The 24479-nt window shown below is 44.0% G+C and overlaps 1 protein-coding gene across 1 annotated transcript in view; it reads left to right on the plus strand.

The window, feature by feature from the left end:
• Positions 1-24479, plus strand: part of GALNT11 (polypeptide N-acetylgalactosaminyltransferase 11) — a 366701-nt gene that overhangs the window by 296059 nt on the left and 46163 nt on the right. The window contains exon 10 of the mRNA XM_069211112.1: positions 20489-20593. Coding sequence (XP_069067213.1) covers positions 20489-20593 — 105 coding nt within the window. The remainder of the gene's footprint in view (positions 1-20488; positions 20594-24479) is intronic.

Here is a 24479-nt window from a genome sequence, read left to right on the forward strand (position 1 = left end):
GACTCTAATAATAGAGGGCAGGAGGGAGTTGGGCTGGGGCACCAAACTGACCCTACAGGGCAGGCGTCAGGGGTTGCAACAGCACAATACACCACACAGGGCAAGCTGGACAGTAGTGCAGCTCAACGGACCATGAAATGCAATAGGGAGGGGACAGGGCCATGCACATGGACAAAAGAGAGCAGAGGGGAAAGAGGCAAGGGCAGCAAGCTGACCATACCGGACAGGTAGGAGGGACAGTTCCAGCATAACAGACCATGAAGGGCAGGAGGGAGGGTGAAGGGACACAACAACGGACCAGCCAAGTCAGGAGGGAGGGGATAGGAGCCTGCACGTTGAAAATAGAAAGCAGGGGGTAAGAGGGCGTGGTAGGAGCAGCAAGCTGACCATCGAGGGCATGCAGGATGGGCACTAGAAGCACAACACACTGTGGAGGGCAACAGTGAGACTGTAATGGCATAGATACAGACAGCAGGGGGAAGGTGGTCAGAGGCAGCAAGATAACCACACAGGGCAGGTGGGAGGGGATGTGGCAGCACAGAAGACCTTGCATGGCAAGTGGAGGGTTAGTGGCGGCACAACAGCCATGGTGGGCAAGCGGGAGGGGGGAGAACAGGATGGGCCCTGGAGGATAGAAGGGAGAGGTAGGGGCTGGACACAGACAGGAGAGGGCAGGGGAAAGGACTTTACAACAGACCACGCAGGGAAGGCAGGAGGAGCAGTTGCAGCACAACAGAGCATGGAGTTCAGAAGGGAGTGGCAGCAAAATGGACTGTGGAGGACAGGAGGGAGAGGATAGGGGCATGGAACTCGGACTGGCAGGGTAGAGATGGCAAGGACTGGCGGGAACCATCTGACCATGCTAGGCAGGTGGGAGGGGCAGTGACAGATCAACAGAACACTCAGAGTAGATAGGAGAGGCAGTGACAGGTCTGTGGAACATGGTGGGCAAAAAGGAGGGAGCAGGGACATAAACACAGACATCGGGGTTAAGGGAAGGCGGGTAGGGTGAGTAAACTAATCACAGAGGCTAAGCAGGAGGGCAATGAGAGGGGCATAGAATTGGGAAAAAAGGGTGGGAGGAGTGGTCAGGGACATCAGGCTAAATGGAGGGGAGTGGCAACCATCGGACCAGGTAGCGCAGGTGGGAGTTGGCTGGTGCATGGACTCAGACAGCAGAGGGTAGGGACTTGGTGGATGGGGCAGCAAGCTAAGTGTTCAGGGCAGGCGGGAAGGGCAGTGGCAGAACAAAGGCCACACAGGACTGTAATGAGGGAACAAGTGCATGTATTTGGACTGGACAATGAGGGTGTGGGGGCAGGAACAGCATGCTTGGGTGGGGGCAGCACACCCAGGGATGTTACAGTTAGGAAATAGAATTTTTTTTAAAACCTTATAAATTCACTAAAAAAACAAAGGTTACAGGGACGTTATAGTTAGGTTCAGATTTTACATGCACAAAACCATTGAAATTCATCTGTTATAGTTAGTTATTTGAAGTAACAATAAGTTGTGCCCTAAGGTAACTATAACTTGCGCCTTTGCCATGCACTGCTAATTATCCCAGATATTACATCACTTATGACATCTTCTATGACATCATTGATAATATCGCTGTAACATTTGCAGTAAAATTATTGATTATAGAACTGTGCATGGCAGGGGCACGAGTTATAGTTACTTGAAATAACTCTAACAAAAACTGCAGAATTTCTATGGTTTTCTGTATGGAAAATCTGAACCCAGCTGTAACGTCCCTGTAACCTTTCGTTTTTTAGTGAATATATATATATAATCATTAGCACAGTTGTCTCTACCCACAGGCTTTTACGTTAAATAACATAGAATGGAAAGATAAAAATACAGTTCGACCTCCCTCCCCCTCCAACTAAGAGTGATGCATTATCGAAGAACATCTTCCCTGACCATGATGATACTTTCATGTTTCGGTTAAGGGCATAATGCAGAGCTCTGCTGTGTATTAAACCATTTCATACTTTCACAAAGGCACATAAAATGAGCACCATTAAATTTAGTAAGAAGAAGACCAAATGCTTAAAATGTGTAGAGGTGAGGTACTAAATACTATAGAACACCATATAAAATGAAATTTAATGCACAGACATATTATTTAGCTTACTGTTTAAACCAAACAGCAGAGAGGCACGTAAAGAAAATAGTAAAGGAGAATGGAAAAGATTGATTTCTCTTTTCAGTGGGTACTGCTTTATTGACTGAATGGTTCCTCAAAGCTCCACCTGTTTCAGTTCTGTTCTGCTGTGTGGGTGAAACTTTAGGTATGTAGTTTTGGACTCTCCCACTTCGCTCTCTCCTTGGGAGTGTAAATGCAATAATCAGCTTTGTGGAGGTTTGAGCTGTATCTACGCATAGGCCAAAGCTGAGGAAGTCTATCACGTTTTCCCTGTGTCTTGCCTGTCATTCTTAATCCCAGGGTTCACTTGGGCTTATTTATTTGCTCAAATATCCTGTTGAAAACTATAAAACTGACTGTTGCTTACTTCATCTCACTACTATGTTATCCACACTAATCAGCTTCACTTCTTGGGAAGTTCACTTTGTGGATAGTCTTGTTTTGTTTCTGTTGCGAGTGTAGTGCCTTCCATTTTAGATTAGCTGAAGGCCCTGTAAGGAGACCATCATGACCATGCTATCTTAAGCAGCCACAGCTACCATCCTGTGGCCCAGGGTTCCAGTAATTGATGAGTTAAGAAAAGCACCTCTTCTCTCCTCCCCCCTCATGGAGCAGAATGCTCGGTCTAGAAGAATAGTGCTCAGAGGTTGAACTCCCCCTTTCAATTGTGCTTTATGTTCAGCATTTGCTTTTCAGAGTCACCCTATAGATTCCCACCCAAGGACTCACCATCCACCACCAGGAAGTCTCCCCACCCACCATGGATTAGTTTTGCCAGCTAAAGGGAGGGTGGAGTCTACAGGTACAGGATTTCTTTGAGTCCCACTGGGAGCAAATTAACAATCCCACTTCCTTACCGATTAATATTTCCTTTGAGGAATCAGCGTGGTCCTCACTTTACATCTGGTGACTGCCACACTTATGATCAGAAAGCCAGAGCACCTAAGCTCACGTAGGATGTGTCTAAGTATTTTACAGACGCACATCTGCATTTAGGGTGTTTCTTTATTATATTACATAGATGCAATTTGCAGCATATCATTTGCCTGAATCAGTGGTTCCAGCTCCTCACTGCCCGTTGTGAGTAAAATAGAAAATATGTGCATGACCATCTTTATAAATGAACTTTGCCACAGATGTGATGGGAACCCCGCCCCCCACCCCACTGCCTTTTTCCACCTAGAAAAATTATAATTTCATCTTAAATATGAAAAAGCTTTCTTTAAGATGATCAGTTTTATTTTGCTTCATGGGTAGACGGAATATCTGCAAAATCTGTTCGGATTTTGTTGAAGTTGTATTAAAAAATGTTTAGGCAGGGTTTATTACATCAACAGATGTCCTCAATTTCTAAAAAAAAAAAAAAAAAAAAACATATTTCCTTAATATTATTTGTGGCATGCACCAAATAGCTGGTATTTCCTCCTAGCCATTTTTTCTTGTATGCTTCTCGGGTCTCGGAGCTTTGTAAATGAAAGTGGGTAGATAAATTTGACTTTCGAACTCCCGCACTTACATTGTACAGCGTGCGTAGACAACCATTGAAAGGAAAGCCTTCCCTACCAGAGGTAGCAAAAAGACAGCCCACACATGCTCCTAGCGAAGTCCAGGATCCGCATTGCCTTTCTGGTATATCTCTTCAGCCCAATTGCAAGTTGCACCATGCAGTGGTGCTAAAATTACTGAATCACCCATTCTTTGCAGTAATTGAACCCCTGCACCGTGCAATTACAAACCTTTAGCCCCAGAATGGGAATACCCATGCATACTCAAATTACTGGACCCTAATCTGCATCATTATCACTGATTCTGGGATCTCAACTGGTAGCACAATAAGCAAGAGTGCAGTTTGGTGTCAGGCATTGGGCACATTGGGCCGGATGTGGGAAACATTGCCCTTTCCACCTGTTTTCTACCAGAGTGTCTTCTCGGCCCGAAAACTCAAAAACACCCTCAGTGACCCATATCGCCATCAGTGTTCAAGCATACCGTTAATGTTACTTTTTCCAGCAAACATATGCACAAATACTGTGCATTCAACACCCCAATCATCTTTCCTCGGGATCTTAGCCCGAGGCCCTCTGGCTGCCCGGCATTGACCTCATGTGGACACGCAATAGTGTCAAAGTTCATTGGGAGCCAAATGCCAGTATTCATTCCCTCAGCGTCGGACTTCTCTTCAAGGACCTCGAGACTGCTAGGTCGAGACTTCTTTCCGGTTGGGCACACCTGATGTAGAAGAGTTGGGGATCCGAAGCACCACCAAACCAGTGTACAAAGGGCTTTGAGGTAAACTTTCTTCGTCTATTGGTTTGTTGATGTGTCATTCACATTTTTATTCGACCCACTACATCATACAGCATGGGACTGGGGGTCAGCCCAATTCAGCCTCTGGATAACTTCACTTTGAGTGACTGCATTGTGTTCTTTCACAAGGAGAACATCTACACACGAGCTACTTCCATTCTTTGTCAATGATTTTGTTTCTAATTTATTACTTTGATGTTCCCTTTGTGTCTTGAGCCTGATGTAGCAGCTGGACGCTTTATATCAGTGAACCAGGTAATGGCACAGACCATATTCCGCACTTTAAGTTCCTGTCTCTGGCTAATGGTGTTGTATATTCCTTTTGGAGTGCCCCTTATCTGACTGCTGGTATTTAAACAGCATAACAGATTGTGCCCATTTGAAGCTGTTCTTTAGTAAACTGTCGAAAGCTTCAATATTGTACATCTGAATTCATTAGCAGACAATTCTTCAGAACACCTTTATTCTGAGCTCAATTTCACCAATGGTTCTTTAATACATTTTACTCAGGAAGAAAACCAGTGTTTTTAATTTGCAGCATTTGTAACGCCTTTTTTATTTCCTTCTTTTTTCCTTCTTGTTGCTTGGTCTAAGCCGTTTCTGAGCCAAACCATTCAGGACGTCACTAATGTGCACCAGGTGATCCAAATGTTTTGAAATAACATCCAACCCAAGAGAGGCTTGTAGTTCAGTGATCTACAAGCAAAGTAATTCCAAATTCGTTTCACACACTACTGGATAGAGAATCAAAAAGAATTAACGCTCTGCACGAGAAAGTATTTTCCTGTGTCAGTTTGACATTGTGCTCCCTGAATACATTTTCTATCTAGGTCCTTACACTCGCACCCTTTGGGACATGGCTCGTAAAATCGTGCTAGGTTTGCTGAGGACATTGACAGCACCTTCGCTTAGACAGTAAATGATGGTCATGAGGCTCTGATGTATGTTTTACTTTCTAGACTGGACACTGCAGATCCCGTTGGCCATACCATGGGAAACTCCATCTTCCTAAGATAACACAATTGGATAAGTTCTGTTAAATTTTCAGGTGACTTCCAAGCTTCTTTATTGGGCATCCCATTTTATGAGTATAAGCTGTTTGAGGATAAAACTAATATGGCCTTGAATAAATAAGAACAGCAGAGCTGTGGCTTGCTCTCTGGGGTTACCTTTCCCTGCTTGCCAAGTCCATCAACAATACAAGAAGTTCGGAGGGTACTCAAGGGGTTCTGTGTATCACCACCGACAACTGTCAGCCTGTACAACAGGCCTCGCAGACGTTTTGTGGGGCCTAGGAAAGGAAAAGTTAAAAAGGATGAAGCCAACAAAAACACTCCTCAGTCTCCTCTTCCCGGGTATTGTTGCTAAACCTCTGTCGTTAATCCTCCATTCGAACGTTGCAAATAGTGGGTGGCACAGACCTACATTTTCTGCCTTACTAGCACCCCACCACAAATCAGTTGGTCATTCGGATTAATCAGTTGGTATGCCTTTCCAATCCGGGAGACACCTCCCTACATTCTCCCAGTTCACTCTCCAATTGCGTGGATCACACCGCAATTTGGTCAAAAGAATTGATACTGCTCACCACAGAGGTGATTAAACTGGTACTTGAGGCAGAGGGAGCACTGGGGTGTTACTGCTGGTACTTTCCGGTGCTAAAGAAGGAGAGCAGGCTAAGAGCGAAATTTGATCTCTGACTCTGGTGAAGATGCTTGCTCATGTTCTGAAGGCCTTAGTACCTGATGACTGGATTGATGCCCCAGACTTGTGCTTTTATGTACAGATCCTGTAGTCCCATAGTACCTCTGCTTTGCTCTAAGGTTAGACCATTTCTAATTTACCATACTGCCTTTCTGACTTAAACCATCCCCTTGGGTCATCATGAAGGGCATGTCTGTGATTGGGAGATATCTCTATAGGTCAGGGATTTATATATTCTTGTACTAGGATGACTAGCTGGTGATAGTTTGCCTGTTTTCACCTTCCGACAGCAATGGTATAGAGAAGGGCAAGCCACGGAAAGCTCATGTCAATCTCAAGCCTTAAGCTAGGTCTGGCTAAGCTTGGGTCCTGTTGGCACCTTGAGCCCATAACGAGGCGAGCTTTGATGTGGCTTCAGCCTGACCATCCCTGCCTCTACCCAGGATGTGGCACAACTGATAGAGCTGCGCACTGTGGAACTGATGGATTCAGGTTCGAATCTCGGCATCATCTCAACATCCTGTGATCCTGGGCACATCACTTAACTTCCCCATGTCTATAAATAGTGCATGTGACCTTGTGTAATCTAACTTGTGCTCATGTAAAGTGCTCAGCCATCGGTTCAAGTACGCATTATATTTAAAAATGCAGAAAATGGACTAAGAGGTAAAACCAAAGCCTTTATAAAAGAAAAAACAGATAGAGATCCATTTCCTGACTGATTTGTACAGTGAAACCAGGAAACCTGGAAAAATCACGGCTTTCCCACTGTAATTGTGTGATGTTAAGCAAATATTTTATTTCAGCAAAACACTTTTTTCTTCATTATCACAAATGAAAGCTCTTTCAAATATGAGTTCACAGTACCAGGTGTACAAAACTATCACTTTTAATAGCTATTTCTCAGTGCAGGGCTATACTGTGCCTTATTAATGTTACAGCTTCCACATGTTAATGAAATACACTTTTGATGAGACTGTCCCATATTTTACGTGATGCTTGTATTATTTACATCACAGATATTTTCATTGTTCTGCTTGTGCCTGGGCTCTAAGATCTGCACCAGACCTCTCGCTCGGCTCTGGCTTGGCTCTCCTTGTTAATTAGTTGGCTCACCCACCTCTACTTTGGCATAGCTGTCGGCAGCAGATTTTGGAACACCTGCCAATAACTATGGTATCACTGTCAGTTTTGGAGTTCTTCAATGTGGATCCCAAATCTCATATTCAGTTGCTGAAGATGAAACCAGTTATTGAACTCTACTGGACACAGTTGCCTTGAAGGCCTTCCTGCCTCTGAATGAGTAGGGGCATTCAGACTATGAGCCTGATGTCTTATTTGAGAGCTTCCTTTCTGGCCTTGATCGTTCTGAGGCTGCATGAACTTTTGCCATTCTGCATCCAACTGTTGCCTCACGCCCACTGGTGTATGTGAGTCTTCAACAGAATCTGCAGTTGCAATGGTACCTGCACTGGGGATGCCTTTGCATCTCCGAGGCGGCAGATCAAGATCTTTAGTGGTGGATGACAGATGCCAATCTGTTGTGTAGTAAGCAATTTCCTTGCCCGTCCCAGAACTCACAGAAGTGAAAGGGAGGTCACCTGGACTGGGCATGGATCAGACGTCTCTGATCACAAATGGAATGGTTCCACCACATAAATCTTCTAAAGCTGCAAGACATCAGCTGGAGCTAAGGGACTGTCTACGTTCCTTTAGAGGCAGGCCGATCAAAGTGCTCAGAGATAAATCAATTGCTATACAGTACTGCAACAAGCATGGTGTATTTGGGGTCTTTTGCCCTCTGGCAGAAGGCTCGGAGACTTTGGCAATTTCTAGCACTTCAGGGTTTCCTTGACAGTCACCTGGCAGGATACTTCCACATTCTGGTACACTAACTCAGCAGGCGTCATCTGGGTGATCACAGTTGCACCTGGTGATAGCATTGGCTATCTCAGCCAAGTGGGACATGCCCCCTGTAAACGTATTTGCTTCCTCGGGTAACGCTCATTATCCTGCCTTTTGTGCTCTAGAGTTTTCTACTCAAGAGTCTCTACGAGGCATGTTCCTCCTTTTGTTGCACTCCTGCCTCCTACAAATATTTTTGCATTTGCTGCTGATCCCACTAGTCCGGAAGAAAGTCAAATAAAACATAACACAGTTGCTATAGGTGCTCCGGTTTTAGGCAGGAGTGTCTGGTTCTCACAGCTGCTGTTTCTGAGCATGTACATTCCATTGTGGCTTCTACTTTGGGAGGACCTTCTGTCACAACAGCAAGGCAGATTGCTGCACCTAAATCCCCACAGTCTACATATTTGTGCTTGCAATGAGCAGAACCAACATGCAGCTTGGATATATTGACTATCGTAATTTTAGCTGCTTCCATGAAAGAAGTTTTTCAGGCTGCTTCTCCAAGTTTATCACTTAATGCAAAGAAAGGCAGGTTGACCTCTGCGGACTAGTTTGTATAATGTAGTTTCGGATGTGTTATTTTTGTTTTGTCATGGGCACTGGTAAGAATTACTTATCGGTCCTCTAGGCCTTCCTTTGTATGCCTTTTCAGCCCTTATTACTCAAATTGCCGCTGGGAAGTGTTTCTTGAAAGGGCTTTCACGAATGCTTCCCTCTGTTCTTTTCATTATGCCTCAGTGGGGCCTGAGTTTGGTTTTAACGTTTTAAATGTGTGCTTCGAACCTCTACGTAGTTGTACTTTGAGACTCTTTAAAGGTTGCTTTTCTTGTTGTCGTGACTTATGCACATTGCATCAGCAACTGCAGGCCATGTTAGTTCAGCCTCATTATGCCATCTTTTTTCACTGGTAAACTGATGCGTAGGATGCCTGCATCCTTTCTCCCAAAAGTGGTGCTACATTTTCACGTTGGCCTGCATATTCAGTCACATTTCCTCAGTGCTTTTTTCTGCCACATCTGCTATCTGAAATGGAGGACACGTATTGGATTCACTGTGTATCATTAGGACGTAGGTGTACTGGTTGGATAATCAGTCATTTGGTGGGTTCACTGGGGGTGAATAAAGAGAAGAGGGTCCAGAAACAAATCTTGTACCTGTTGATTGGTCTCTGCATCAAACTGCATTGTGTCCCGGCCAGAAAGTATCCTTAAGGGCGGCTTTGGGCTCATTCCACCAGGGGCAAAGGCCAATACTATTGTAGTTTGGTATGCTCACTTTTGGTCTGCCAGGTAGCCACCTCGGTACTTGTCCATCCTTTTAATGGGTACTTCGCTGTAAGAAGTGCTCATTGGAAGATTAAGTAATTTCCCTTTGGTAATTACCTTTATGGTGGATACTCTAATTAACTTTAGATTCCTTTCCGCCAGCCTCTCCATTCTGTGGAGTGGAGTTTCAGATACCAATAGGGTCCCAAGTTATTTGCCAGTGAATGAAGAATTCTGTTAACTACACTTGACGTTCTTAACTGCGGAATGTCGAGTGGTTAACCTGAGGGTAGCATGCAAGGGTGGCACCTTCATGCATCTTCTTGTGATTTCCGGAGGTGGAATGGAGTTACAATCAAGGTCGATAAGTATTGAAAACGTTTCCACATCCAGCCCGGTGTCTGGGAAGATTCACAAGGTGAGGAATCTGGCTTCTTCTTTGGGGTAGGGGTGGATCCAGAGGATTCCATTATCCCCAGCAGATTTGGTCCCCACTATCATGTTCCAGCTCTGCCGACTCAAAAACCTCTCTTATTACCATCTTACACCACTTTTGTTTCTTCTGTTGGAGGGAGGCTTATACCACTTTTCCGCCAGTTGGGAGGTTGCAGGTTCCCTCTGTGTGAGAGCAGACAATCTCAGTCACCTCTTGCTGGAGGAACATGAGTGGTGACTGCACCCTGAAGAGACAGAGGTACTTTTGTCCATATTGAGGTAACAATTCATTGATTTCTTCTCCATGGCCCGGAATAGAAAGTGTCCTCAGTTCTGTGACATACAGTCCCTTCTAATGGGTTCAGTGGGACAATGCCTTCACATTTAAATAACTTCAAGGCCTCCTTTACAACTTTCCATTGATTTCCACTTCTATAAATAATTCTGTGGGAGGTTCGATCACAGCTAATCCTGATCACCTCAGTTTAGGCAAGAAGGTCTGCTACATCGATCAGTTGCCACTCAGCATTCAGACGCCTGTACCTCTCTGTTGGACCTGCTCTCACAACAAGATGGGAAGGTCCTCCACCACAATACCCAGATTGTGCTGCTGCGTGCATTGAAATTCAGCAAGGCCAGCCTATTTGCCTTCCTAACAAAGTTACAGTCCTAATGTTGCTTCCAAGAAACCCGCTATGAAATCAATTTATGCATGCCACTGGTACAAATTTGTTTGATGTGAGCTGGAATGCCAGAACCTTTAAAGCCCACCTCTCTGACATTCTGCAATTTCCCCTGTATCTTGCACAGCAGGGTCTGAGAGTAGCTACAGTTAAGGGGTATTTGACTACCCTATCCACCTTCATGTGCCACCCAGAGCAGACCCTGTTTAGATCTTGTGTTTTTTTTCGAAATGGCCTCTCCAGTTTTAAGCCAATGTATAATTGTCCGGTTCAAATCCTCACTTTTGAAACAGAAGTGTTGGTGGCAATAACTTCACCCCAAAGGAGAGAAGAACTGAAGGCCCTCTCAGTTTGTCCACCTTTTACACTTTTCTGTCTCTGTAGGTGTGGCTTTAGGTACCTGCCCTTAATTCCTACCTAAGATGGTACCTGCTCGCACGGGCCATCCTTCTTCCCTCCTCATTTCACCAAGGAAAATAAGTGGCTCATCGACTGCCCTACAGATGTAGTGTGTGCTTTTACATCAATCTCACCAGACAGGACAGAGTGGATGATCAGTGCTTAGAATACTTCCCTAGCACCATACTGTGTCTGGAAAGCCTTCACCAGAAATGACCCGGTGTGCCGTGAGGCTGGTGCGTATAAGCACCACCCCTGTGTGCTGATGCCAGTGCCTTTCTTTCTGTACCTCCTAATACAGATCTGGAGCTCAGCTCCAACTTTGTAAGCCTTCCGATGACAGGGAAAATCCATTGTGCTAGAGAACTTTACCCCCTGCTAAAACTACATGTTTCAATTCATACTGCAACTGTTGACAACAGATGTCTGTCACTGACCTGCACAAGCTGTGTCTCTGGTTTTTGGCCTCGAGCACTACTGTCATGTGACAAATGCTCAATCCTGGACTGTGAAACAAAGCTATTCATCAATGATCAAGCTATTCAGCAGCCCTCTCGCAAGTCCTGCTCCAAGACGAGAACACGTACTTGCTCCCGGTCCCAAGATTACTCAGGCGAGAGGCCAGCTTTGCAGTCAAAGTCCTCCAGTAAGTCAAACTCTAAATACAAACATTAACACAAAAAGCAAAGGGGGACCCAAACTCATCCTGCCACTTTCTAAAGAGTAGGCACGAGAATGGCGTGGTGCTAGTCCGTCTCCCCCCTAGCTTCCTGGTTGTAGTGCAGATTCCACAGTTGGACCTGCTGCACCCTAATTTTCTCAGGCTATTGGTGACACTACAGCAGATCACAGCATTTAAGGATACCATGTTGGAGATATTCAGCATCCATTCAGCTCCCCCTGGCGCACCTTAGGGCCTCTCCTTATGATGATGTTGAATTTTACAGTGACTTATACAAGGCCCATTGGGCTAGATTCTTCCTGTGGTACAATGTTGAACTCACTATTTGGACCCCCAGTGGAGGAAAGTGCATCATCTGCAGTGGTAATTCGATGAGCAGCTGAGGTCTTGGACCTACAGTTGCTCTCTATTGAGGTTAAGTCAAATGTCCTTATGGAAATCGTAGTCTGGGCCAGTCACATCTGAGCTCTTAGTCCCTTTCAATCAAACCCTCAGTGACACCTTAATGGGCGCACATAGCAAAATCACAAAATAAAATAATGGACAGAGTGGTGAAACTTTTCAAACACTCACCCGCAGTCGCAGATCTTGGTTCAATCCATCTTTATTTTGCTCACCTTGTCACCCCAGTTTGGACCCAGCCATATGCAAATCACTGTCGACCCTGCCCCCCATGGGAACAGTCCTGCCTAAACTGCCAAGCCAGGTCCTCCATGGACCAGAAACAATCATCCTGGGACCGGTTTTGGGGTATCACCCCACCCCTCAGCAGCCAGGCTATCTTGAATCCAATGGTGCAGTGAGCAAGAGACCCATGTCTGGGCAAACCCTAGCCACTTAGGGCGCACATAGCAAAACCACAAAATAAAATGATGGATGGAGCGTTGAAACTTTTTAAACCCTCATCCCCAGTCACAGATCAGGGTTTAATCCATTGTTATTTTGCTCGCCACGTCCGGCTGGGTCCAAACTGGGGTGACATGGTGAGCAAAAGAACAATAGGTTTCACCCAGATCTGTGACTGAGGTGAGTGTTCGAAACATTTCAGCACCCTGTCCATCATCTTGTTGTGTTGACACCTTAATGGGCACCTGGTTAAATCCGTGTCCTTGCCTATCAGTGAATAAGCAGGTGGCCAGACAGCACAAACCAGTGTCTGGCAACCCTGATTTCCTCACTAACATCCTGCTTCAGAGATTCTAGTTATTCAGGCTTCAACTAGCAAGGTAGCATCAGTTTGTTCCACAGAACTCCCCTGTCTGAGACATTACCAAAGGCACCAGACCTCCCAGCCCCCTTACCCTGCAGCAACAGCCACTCAGCTCCTTTACATTAGTGTTGCACAACCCACCTCCTTGAGGCAGGATTCATCATATCTCCCAGGGTGGCGATCGATCATGTTCCTATTCACCAATATTTCTTTCTGCTTCCCTGAACCTTCCCTCTTCATCAGAGCACCTTTCAGAGGAACGTCTGCCCATTCTGTTGCAAGAAGTTTTAGTTTTATTTTGCAATGGAGCCATCAAGATGATTCCGGAATCATATATAGGGGAAGGTTGCTTATCTCACGATTTTCTAGTGCTGAAGAATGATGGGGAACGTTGGCTGATTTTAGGTCTTTGTCCTATGAATACCTTCCTGCGAAAGGACAAATTCAGAATGCTCATTCTGGCCCAGATCCTGTCTGCCCTGGGCCCTTGTGGCTGGATGGTGCCTTTGGACCGGACCAAAACTTATTTTTGCATATCCATCCTGGAATTCCTCAGATGTTCCCTGTGTTTCAAAGTAGGCCAGAAGCATTTTCAGTTTGCCCTGCTCCCCCTCAGCCTTATTAGTGCTCCTCGGTTGTTCACGAAAAATATGGCAGTATTTGCCACCCGTCTCTAGAGTTTGGTGATACCAGTTTTCCCTAGCTTGACAACTAGCAGTTGAATTTGGACGCGCTACAGTTAGTTGTTCACCACTTCCACACATTGGTGAAATTCCTGACCTCTCTAAGGTTCACAGTCAACAAGCCGAAGTTCCACCTGACTTTCTTCGCAGAGCCTTTCTTTCATTGGAACTGTCCTGGATACCGTAAAGGTCAGTTCCTTCCCTCCATTGCAATAAGTCCAGGACATTTGGGCTATGATCCTGACGTTTCAGCCTCAGGCTTGTATTTTGCTGAGAGCACCTATGAGGCTTCTAAACATTTTAGCCACCTGCATCTTCCTTGTCAACTACGTCAGGTGGCATATACAGGGTGTGCACTAGACCTTGAAGTTTTCAGTGGGCCCAGCACCAAGGTATACCATTCGAATATTAGAGAAATAAACTGCACGTGATATGCTGTGGTGGCTGCGTGACCCCAGTTGGACCAGCAGCAGGGTCCTATCACTTCCCTACCCAATGCTGACAGGAATGATGGATGCTTAACTGCTGGGTTGGAGAGGTCATCTGCGTGAGACAGAGATCAGAGTACCTTGGTCACCAGAATAAACCTGGCTCCATTTCAACCTTTTGAAGTTGTGGTCAGTTCAACTGGTGTTTAAGGCTTTCTGTCCTCCATCAAGGGGAGGCTGGGGCAGGTTTTCACAGACAACACTAGCGTCATGTGGCTCCCCTTCCCGGTCTCCCCTTCCCGATCTGAACCATCTTCAAAACCAGCTATGTCATTTACTAAGCCATTACAAAGAGCACCCCACTTAACTTGCAGACAAGCTCACCATCTCTGGTGGTTCTCATGACAACATAAGACTGCAGATTAAGGAGTGCAAAAAAGGAAAATACAAGACAATAGGGGCCGTATTTATACTTTTTGGCGCACAACTGCGCCAACGCAGTTGTGCGTCAAAAAATGTAACGCCGGCTAACGCCATTCCAAAGCACCATGCGGGCGCCTTATTTATGGAATGACGTTAGACGGCGGAGCTGACTGGTGTGCGTAAAAAAAAATGACCCACACCAGGCAGCGCCGGCGTAGGGGAAAATGGAGCTTGGGCGTCAAAGAATGGGGCAAGTCGGTCTGAGGCAAAAAATCTGCCTCAACCCGATTTGCGCCATTTGTTTTGACTCCCACCCTCCATTGACGTGACTCCTGTCTTAGCAAAGACAGGAGTCATGCCCCCTTGCCCAATGGCCATGCCCAGGGGACTTTTGTCCCCTGGGCATGGTCATTGGGCATAGTGGCATGTAGGGGGGCCCAAATCAGGCCCCCCTATGTCACAAAAAAAAAAAATATACTTACCTGAACTTACCTTAAGTTCCCTGGGATGGGTCCATCCATCCTTAGGCATCCTCCTGGGGTGGGCAAGGGTGGCAGGGGGTGTCCCTGGGGGCATGGGAGGGCACCTCTGGGCTCCTTCCGAGCCCACCGGTCCCTTAACGCCTGCCCTGACCAGGCGTTAAGAAATGACGCAAAAGCGGCTGGCCGAACATTTTTTTTACCCGCCCACTCCCGTTGTCATTTTTGCCCGGGAGTATAAATACGGCGCACATGCCTCGGAGTCATTTTTTAGAAGGGAACGCCTACCTTGCATATCATTAACGCAAGGAAGGTGTCCACGCCAAAAAATGACGCAAACTCCAAGATCTTTGGCGCTAGATGGGTCTAACGCCAAACTATAAATATGGAGTTAGTTTTGCGTCGGATTTGCGTAAAAAGAAACGACGCAAATCCGGCGCTAACAGAGTATAAATATGCCCCTAGGTCTTTTCCATCTAAGTATCCAGGACCTGGAATAACATCCTTGTGTTCACCAGGACCATCTCAGTGCCACTTCTCTTTCGAGAAAGTTGAAGACTCCCCTCTTAAAACAATACTACATCACAGTGCATTAACCGTCCACAACCCAGCTTCCCCTCCTGTTGACTTTACAGTAGTCTTTGACCATGTACAGCTCTCTGCTGTCTTTTGGCTATGGCTGCACCAGAGAAATAGCAAATAGATATGTAATACATGCATTTGCTAATGCAACACACAGGGCAGCATGGGGTCCTGTGCCAGGAAGCAGTTCCCCTATGCAGTTGGCTTTAGTGGCAGTGCATTTCCCTAATTATCAACCACCGGCTGGGATCATTGAATGCTAGAGCAGGCAAGCTCACCCAACTGCCTCTGATGGATCACTAATAATGTCTACATCACAAGGTGGCATAGTGCATCTTGCATCAGTGAGAAGAACCCTGACTAGATCTTTTGATCACCGGTAAAAACAAGCAGTGTTGATACTTTTGTGTGTTGGAGTGCCCAAGAAGGCTTTCCCTCTGAGATCCATTCCGCCCAAGTCATCCTAGTGGCTTCAGATTGGACCAGGAGAGTGTGGTACCTGGAACGTCATGAGCATCTGCCCTCCAGTAAGGCTTCCAACAGGATCTTCTGTGTCGCAGCAGCAGGGCAAGGTCTTTCACCCAAACCTGCACAATCTATACTTTTAGAACGGGAAATTGAGCTGCGGAACTTAACTGCATTTAATCTGCGAGCCAAAGCAGTGAATGTCATTTTGGCTGCCATGCGCCCTTCCATGAAGTCCATTTAGGTGCTGGGAACACATTTGATGCCTTATGTGATGTCTGCCAGACAGACCCGTTACAAGTCAACATTTTTGTATATTTTATTGTTTGTTTTTAGCACTGCAAGGCCTTGAAGTAGGCTCTACGAAAGATACATTGTTTTTCCTTTCAGCCTTTTTGTATTTGCGAGACCAACCGTCCTTCATTAAATCCTGTTGTGGTGCAGTTTATTAAAGGTTTTACACACAAGTTCCTTCTCAAACCATGTGTGATGTTACATTGGGAGCATAACTTGGTCTTGACCTTTCCCATTTGTACACTTTCCAAGCTAATGCATAACTGCCTGTTGTGTGTTCTCACTCTGAAGACTGTCCTTATTGTGATCATCTCAGCTGCTTATTGCATGAGTGGGCTTCATGCTCTATTGGTGCAACTGCCCTACACCACATTTTTCCCCTGACGCATTGCTCCTGAAGACACTGGCAGACTTGTTGCCTGAAGTTGTGTCTCCCTCTCACATTGGAAAATCCATCACTCTACCAATTTCTTCGCCCCTCCTCAACCCACAAAAGAAGAGGAAAAACTTCATTGGCTGGAGCCCAAAAATATATTTACATTGATCATAATAAGGACCTTCAGGTGGGTGATAAGTTGTTTGTGGGATTCTCTGGTGCGAAGAAAAAATGGAAATCTATGCGGAAGAGAAGCCTGTCAGGGTGGACAGTCCTCTGCACCAAGATCTGATACGCCCTGGCTAACAATGGCCAACAAGCAGCTTCCGTAGGGTCTGAGAGCTCGTTGCACCTGGGCAAAAGTTGCTTGGTGTAGATATCTGTCAGGTAGTGATTTAGGCACCAGTGCAGATGTTCACAAACCCTACTGCCATAACAACTAGGTGCGAAGAAAAGGACATTTTGCCCATTTGGTGCTGCATGACGTTTTGTTCTGAGCCCACCCTACAGACCCTCCACCTTGGTATCTATTCTAAGGTAAAGAATCTGTGGTTAGAAGCATCCATCAGAACAAATGAATTATCTTCAGTAATGCTTTTTCTGGTGGATACTCGGCGTATTACATTCCTCACTGCCCTCCCTCCTCACAGTTCTTTGGAATGGCCTTTTTTATGTTCTAAAAAGGGCCCAAGTAAGAAGTGTGCACAGTAATAATACCAGTTGCTCACGATCCAGATCTGAGCGCAAGGAAAGAGACAAGCAAGAAACTCGATCAGCGCACACGATTGGAGAGTTTATGTGACTCTTCTCTGTCAATTCCACAGCAGTATGGAGTCATTACAAAGGTGCACGGCCCCACCTGGGTTCAGGTGGGAGCATTGCAAGTGAAATTTTACAGATCCTCCAGAGGTTTTTCTGCTAGGGCCTTGGCTGCTTCCACAGCTGCCACCAGTGGTTTTCATGTGACTAACAACTGCTGGCTGGCCACATGGTCAACCCTACATACTGTTGTCAAACATTACTACCTCTCAAATCAGACACCCACTGATGGTTACTTTCCTTTGTGAATACTATTTAAACCCACCTCCCCTTGAGGTACTGCCTTGGGACTTATTCATAAGGCAAGAAATTCGGAGGAAGGTGTATCTTTCAGGTGACAATATTAGTTACCTTTGGTATTTCTGGTTGATGCATAATCTTCCCTCACACACCTTCCTTCCCCTCCCTCCTTTACAAGTTTGTGCAATTAATATGAAAAGTATGCAAACAAATGTGCAGTATTTGACACTCTTTCTGTTCACCTTACACATGTTGATGGGGCATGTAAAAAACCATCTAATTTGTTACAATGTCTAGTCTTGTGGGTGGCAAACTTGTAGCTGGAGCTGCATGGCACCACCTTGCAGCATTGGAGAATCATTGCTGGAGAAATGTTTGCCAGACCCATCAGGCACCTGGAGGGATATTCATAAGATGAGGAATCTGCAGGAAGCCTATGTAGCCACCTAAAATATCATTGCCAAAAGTAAGTCACTTTTCGTTTGGAATGAGTAAACCCACCGAGGGTGCAGGGCATTTAGGGATTACCCAAGGAACTGACTACTAGGCATAGATGAATATGGTGTTTCGAGTGAGATCTGCAATGTTAGGAATTAGAGGCTAGTCTGAGTATGTTAGGAGGTGGTTTTTGACAGACTCATGGCACCTATCTGTAGGCAAAGGATGATCTTCTGGCATATACGATTAAGACAAATACGTTTGACTTTGTAGGTGGAAATTAGTTATTTAGATAGAATATGTATAATAGTGGAGGCAGAAGCTAACTACTTTTATCAGATCTAGGCTTTTTATCTGACAGATGTAAGTCCCAAACTGCTGCTAGGATAGGTTGGTTTTGGCAGTCGACGTCTATTACATGGCTAGAAATAGGCACATTAGGCAGATAGGACCCCACCAAATTAAGCCTTCTTCATCCAGCTATCTTGGATCTGGAAAAACATCACCACGGACATCAGAGCTGCTCCTACCCTTCTGCAAGTCATAAAGATGTTCAAGATGCATATCTTCAAAGAAAATAACCAGCTTCCTTGATACTTTTCACTTTGCTTTATTGTAAACTGTCTTGAATCATAGCCCTTAGCTGTTTCTTGATCATTAGTACTCCGTTGCGAACCAGTTAGGTATCTGTTATATAAATACTCATCGTACTCGGCAGCGTTAACATACGTTTCACCTGGCACGCGCACTGAGGTGCCTCCGATTCCCGGATCGTGGGGAATTATCGACTGGGTCTACTCAGACCACAGACGAAGGGTGTTTCCTGAACTACGGGTACACCCCCCAGGGCAGCCCATCTGCCCTGAAGATCACTACTGGTTCCTGTTATAACGAGGAACCCTCCCTTACCTGGAGGCTCAATACTTATTTTTTCTGATATGGCTGTGCTGAATTACTGCACACAGAAGTCCTAAGCTATCCGAATACATATATTCTTGAAGCCTTGAAGAAGTCCGCGAGGACGAAACACGTGTTGGCTGTCACCGATCTCACGTATATTCAACTGTTTACATGGACTTGTACTTTCCTTACCATATCTGTTTGTTTCTTGTAACACTAAGGATTAAATAACTGATACTTACCGTGGAGTGCCCTGGTTGCTCTTTCTGCATTTTGCACGTACCTACATATGTAGTCATAAGGGTTGAAGTAAAGGTGTTTCACCATAAGCAGGCAACATCTGTCCGTGGTGGAGCTTCCAAGGGCTAAGTACCAGAGGTATAGAAGAACTGTAGTTAAGAAGATCTGTTGTGGTATGCATGGAGTGAGGTACTGCTAAAACAAACCACAGAGGAATCCCAATGACACAATGGGAAGACATAGCACCGCTATTAAGTGCTTATGCATGATACTATATTGCTATTTTATATCTGGATTATAGTTTGAGTGGAGCTGGTGCTGTTTCTCGATCTCTATCACTGCTCCCCTCTAGCTGGTGGATCTGATATTTGTTCAGTTAGTACAGTATTGAGTATTGAAGGATCATTTCTGGGTAAATGGTCTTCCCCTCTGGACAGGTACTGATGCATCCGAATATTGGATCTCGCTATCTGTTTAACCAGTAAATACCATTGGCTATATTTGGGATATTCATTGCATGAAGTTGTTACCTAGTGCTTAATATTTTCTTCTCTGGGCATACACTGTAAAGAAATAAAATGTAAATGGTAATAGGCGTTCAGTATTTGTTGAACACTTTTTCAGGCATCTCAGCCTGTTTGTCTCACTACCACTCTACAGCCATGCATGGCCGAAACAGTGAAAAAACATAATGTACTGCTCCGTACCTTTTCACTCTTTGTTTTGTAGTGCTGTTCAAAAAAGGAGTTGAACTGAAATTTAAATCTCTGAAATAATAATCTGTACAGATATGGCAAAAGGTATGTCAACGTTTCCAACTAGTTGAAAGTTTACAATGACCCCCTATACTTTTCTACTTTTTTAGCATGTTTTATTGAGCCTTATAAGTTTCTACTTTGCTGTTCAAAACAAGAGTATTTATTGTGAGGGTTTATCTTTCCACAGACCTGGGGCCTTGAGCCAACTGTGATTTTGTTCTCAGTAGAAACTCAATTACTACAATAGCTATCCAATTAGATACCTTTCATTAGATGCACATGTTAGGCCCCACAGAACTGATAAACACAGATAACCTCATACTTGTGACTTTTGATAACCTCTGTGGGATATGTGATATTTCCCTAAGCCGGTATCTGAATTACAGTATGTTAAGTTGCTTTCTTTATCTACTATGGTTATAGTTTTGTTTGGTCGGAGCATGACTCCAAGTTCAAATGTGTTTTTAAGTTGACTAATTAGGGGCCATTAAGAAAGACCAGCACAGTTATGTGACCCAGTCCTAAGAATGAGCCAGTTATAAATCACACTGTAGTTACTTTGACTCTACCTTATTGTTGGTGTCTTTACTTCAAGTATGTTTTTTTTTCCTTTTCTAGCTCTTCAACATGCAGACCCACAAATGCCTGGCTGCCCAGGGTCAACCAAGCCAGAAAGGAGGACTAGTTGTAATCAAAGATTGTGATTTCAGTGATCCTAATCAGGTTAGTGAACGTAATGTGCCCATAATTATGTTCATATTTATTTAATTTGTTTCCATCTGTCTCTCATAACTCCATCTAACATTATTTTCGTGTATGGTTAAAGTAAACGTGTGAGATGTAAATATACAACAGCATTGTTACATTTTGAAACACGGATAACTAACCACATAATATTTTCTTGTTTTAAAATAACAAAGTAAGGATAACGAAATGCATACCACTCAATAGAAAGAGGCCAAATGGTCTCATTAGTAATGTAATGCAAGGGAAGAGGCTTGGGAAGAGTAGGAAGCATACTTAAGAAATGGAGCTGGTCTTTCTCTAACAAAACAGAAAAATAGAAATTAATACTGACACAACAGGTATTGTTTTATCTTTTAAATAAAAGGCCACAAATTAGGCAAAGCTCACCACTAAAATGAAACACTCAACTGGGCAGTATACTACATATTCCAAAGAACTAGGGCACAAGTCAAACTCCCTAGGTATTCTATCCGTATTTCACATTCACCAGTAGGCAGCTGAAGATAAGCTCCTGGGAAGAGATGCATTGTTCCAGTGAAATTAGAAAAATTGAATGTAAAGTGCAATATGTATTTTCACAATTAACAAAGCCTCTGACCCGGCAGTAATACCATTACTTTTGTCAAAACTCCGTAATTCCTTTTTATATGCCAGAACGATAAATAGACAGTGATGAATGCCAATCTGTCTTGGTTTACAAATCCAGAAAAATAATGTTGGGTATTAGTCATCCAGTAACTCCCCTAACTGGTGAAATAACGATGTAAAAAAAGAGAAGTCTTACCAAATGGGATCTATTGTTAAAGGACAACCCTTTGATAGCATTGTGAAATTAATGCATTTATTTCTTAGGAGCCACAAAATACATATTTTTATTTTTACATGACCTTCATGTGCTAAAGTTATTTGACTGCATTAAGTAGTTCAGTTTACTGTACACTGTCCGCAAACTTTGCCTTGGTCTCTGTTATCCATATAGCATTATGGGCATTTTTATCTCCCAGTAAGGCAAGCATTAAAACAAAGGTCTTAAAATTGGTTCCAATTACTCTGGGAGCGGGTCGAGTCACATTTATCTTCTGCTCTGGTGACTTCTGTTTTTCTTGAGGAGGCTATAGAAAACACACAAAAAAGAGACATTTTAGACCAACCAATAATAAAAAGGCATTCTAAAATGACACTGTTAGCCAGCAATGTCACCCTCATTGTCAACCTTTAGACACACTTTCTGGATTTCAAGAAGAGCAAAACAGCTTGAGTCAAAGGAATGACTACGGCTTTCATAATGACCAAACCCATTTTGATGCTGAAACCCAGAGTGAATATACCTTCCAAACCTATCTTATTTAAACAGTTTTAACAATTTTACTAATTTAAATTTAAACCTTTTCCCTGGTGCCCATCTATGGGAGAGTTATGTTGGCACTGAAGGCTTTCTCAGTATGTGGATAATGACTGGCTCTGAATGGTGTAGTTTCTGGTAAAAATCCATGGCCCTCAAAATATAACTTCAGTTGGGTAGTTCATTAGATCATTTTAACTATTTTCTGAAACAGGATCCCAATATTCACTGTAATTCCTCCATAAGGTTGATCTTCCAATTCGGTTAGGCCCACCCCGAGATATAGTGAGATCCAGGATGAAGCATTCCACCACAGGTGGGTGAGGGTTGCACATCGTAAAATAGAAAACCCGTCTCAGTACTTTGTAGATGACTAACTACAGCCGTCTTGGGTAGTTTACTATACTCTCCTGGTTATTTTACTGTATTAACCACATCACATAGTTCTTTCTCCTCAAATGGGCTAACAGTCTCCTCACTTTCTAACTCCTCAGTGTGAGGGATTTTTTAATTCTATGTCAGAACCGGAGGCGAGGATTATGCCATTCTTGCTCCACTTTATCAAACAGCAGCTGATAATCAAGGTGAAAAATTAACTACTAATCCCTTGAAACCTTACGAATTAGAACAGAAAAAGAAACATCCAATAAGACCAAAGTTGCGTAGATAGCCAATACACAAAAAGCAGTGCACATAGCCCATTGTTTATTTCTCCTCCTCCTCTTTCTTCGCTGCTTGCAGCTGAGATAAGTGCTCTCTTTTACATTGGCATTCCGTTTTCAGTGCCACTGGAATATTTTAAAGTTTTCTGTTATGCTTATACTTATGACATGATTTACTATTCGTATGCTTGACTTGTGCATTTCTTTTCAGCTTTGACTGACCGCAGAAACGTTCTTCACAGTTCATTGTTGTTGTGGTGCAGCTCTAATAACGTTCTACCAAGGCCTCCAGGTGCGGGTGCTTCAAACATTCATTTTGACAGGACGCACCGCTTCGTATTCTTTCCCTCATATCGGTAGCGAAACTTTGTGTAAGTCTAAATGGAAAGTTTTGACTCTGCCAGGAGAGCTAGGCCCCTTGCCTGAAGGGGTCTGTAAAATTGCCTGCACTGCTTGGATTTTTCAGCCTTTGAGACGCCCTATGTTGTTCAGGATCAGTATTATTATTGTTTGGCTTACAAGCGGTATATATTCACAGAAAACCCCATATTGGGGTCTGTATCTAGCATTCCTCTGCTGTAATAGGACACACTCCCAGGCAGAAACCCTTATTAATATATTTGGACTGGCGCTAGGGGTATTTTGTGTCCCAGGCTGAGACCCTATAGCTGTGTGGCTTTGCCCACACTAATACTTATTGAATCTGACACCCAGCTTTATTTACTACCTAAAATGCTTCCGCTTATTATATTTTTCCAGGATATTCTCCTAACAATTTTATACTACCACCAGTAGTGTTGTTTGCCTTATTAGAATTAACCAGTGGGACATTTATACTACCAAAATGGAACTCAGTGATGAAGAATAATTCTTAGATGCTATTGGTCCATTGGAAGAAAGACTCTTGCAGCAAATTGATGGTAAATGCGCCAGACTGTCATCCTGTATCTCTATTTCTTCACCCCCCCTTTACCTCCAAAATATCCTCAATCTCCAACAGATGTGCCACAGAGTAGGAATTGGCCACAATGTTTTTAATCATGTTAAACAATCTTTCTTTATCCAACCAGATTCCTCTCTGTCCCTAGCCCCCTCTGGTCTGTTATCTGATCAACCTCCTTCTTCCCCTAATCAACATATATGACCCCTTCAATGACCCTGATGACGATGCTGGTGATGAAGCAGAAAAAGAAAGACTAATAAACATTCATATATCATGTAACAAAATCGTATAAGACAATGTGATTTTAGCAAAGAAAAATAATGTAACGTAGAAAATGTGCCCACAAAATAGTTCGCCATTAGTATAAACAAGCTTAATTAATCATGAAGAATCGACAATGTAGTAATCCGTCATAATTGCAGATGTATTTTATGATTTTCTTGTTGAAGCTGTTATATGCTTAGCTTAAATTTAGCAGAGGCTTTGGCCTAGCTGCCTGGTCTCAAATTGAACTGCGTGGTTTGCACTTGTATTAACAAAGATGCGTGTTTAAACTTTAAAAGCTGTATTTTTCCAGTAGAATGACTAATACACTTATCTCAAGGTTTCGTGCTAGGCAAGTTTCATCCCCTTTGAAGCAAGGTCAGTTTCTGCAGGTGCAGACAATAAAGACACTGATGCCGAATTAATTGGCAACTTTGTTGCTACTTGTGTTCCAAAACTCCAAGGACACCTTATGCGTAGGTGAACATTAAGAGAAGGACACTATTCATTGGTTAAAGAGAAACCACCCCATGGACCCTCCAATGGAAGACCCTGAAGAATCTGGAACGTTTCTTATTTAATCCCACCGGACAAAGAGAAGTCAGCCATTTTCTTTGATGCCATTTTGAAGCAAGATTCAAGAAGCCATTT

This window comes from Pleurodeles waltl, chromosome 10 (genome assembly GCF_031143425.1).
Source record: "Pleurodeles waltl isolate 20211129_DDA chromosome 10, aPleWal1.hap1.20221129, whole genome shotgun sequence".
Classification (NCBI taxonomy): Eukaryota; Metazoa; Chordata; class Amphibia; order Caudata; family Salamandridae; genus Pleurodeles; species Pleurodeles waltl.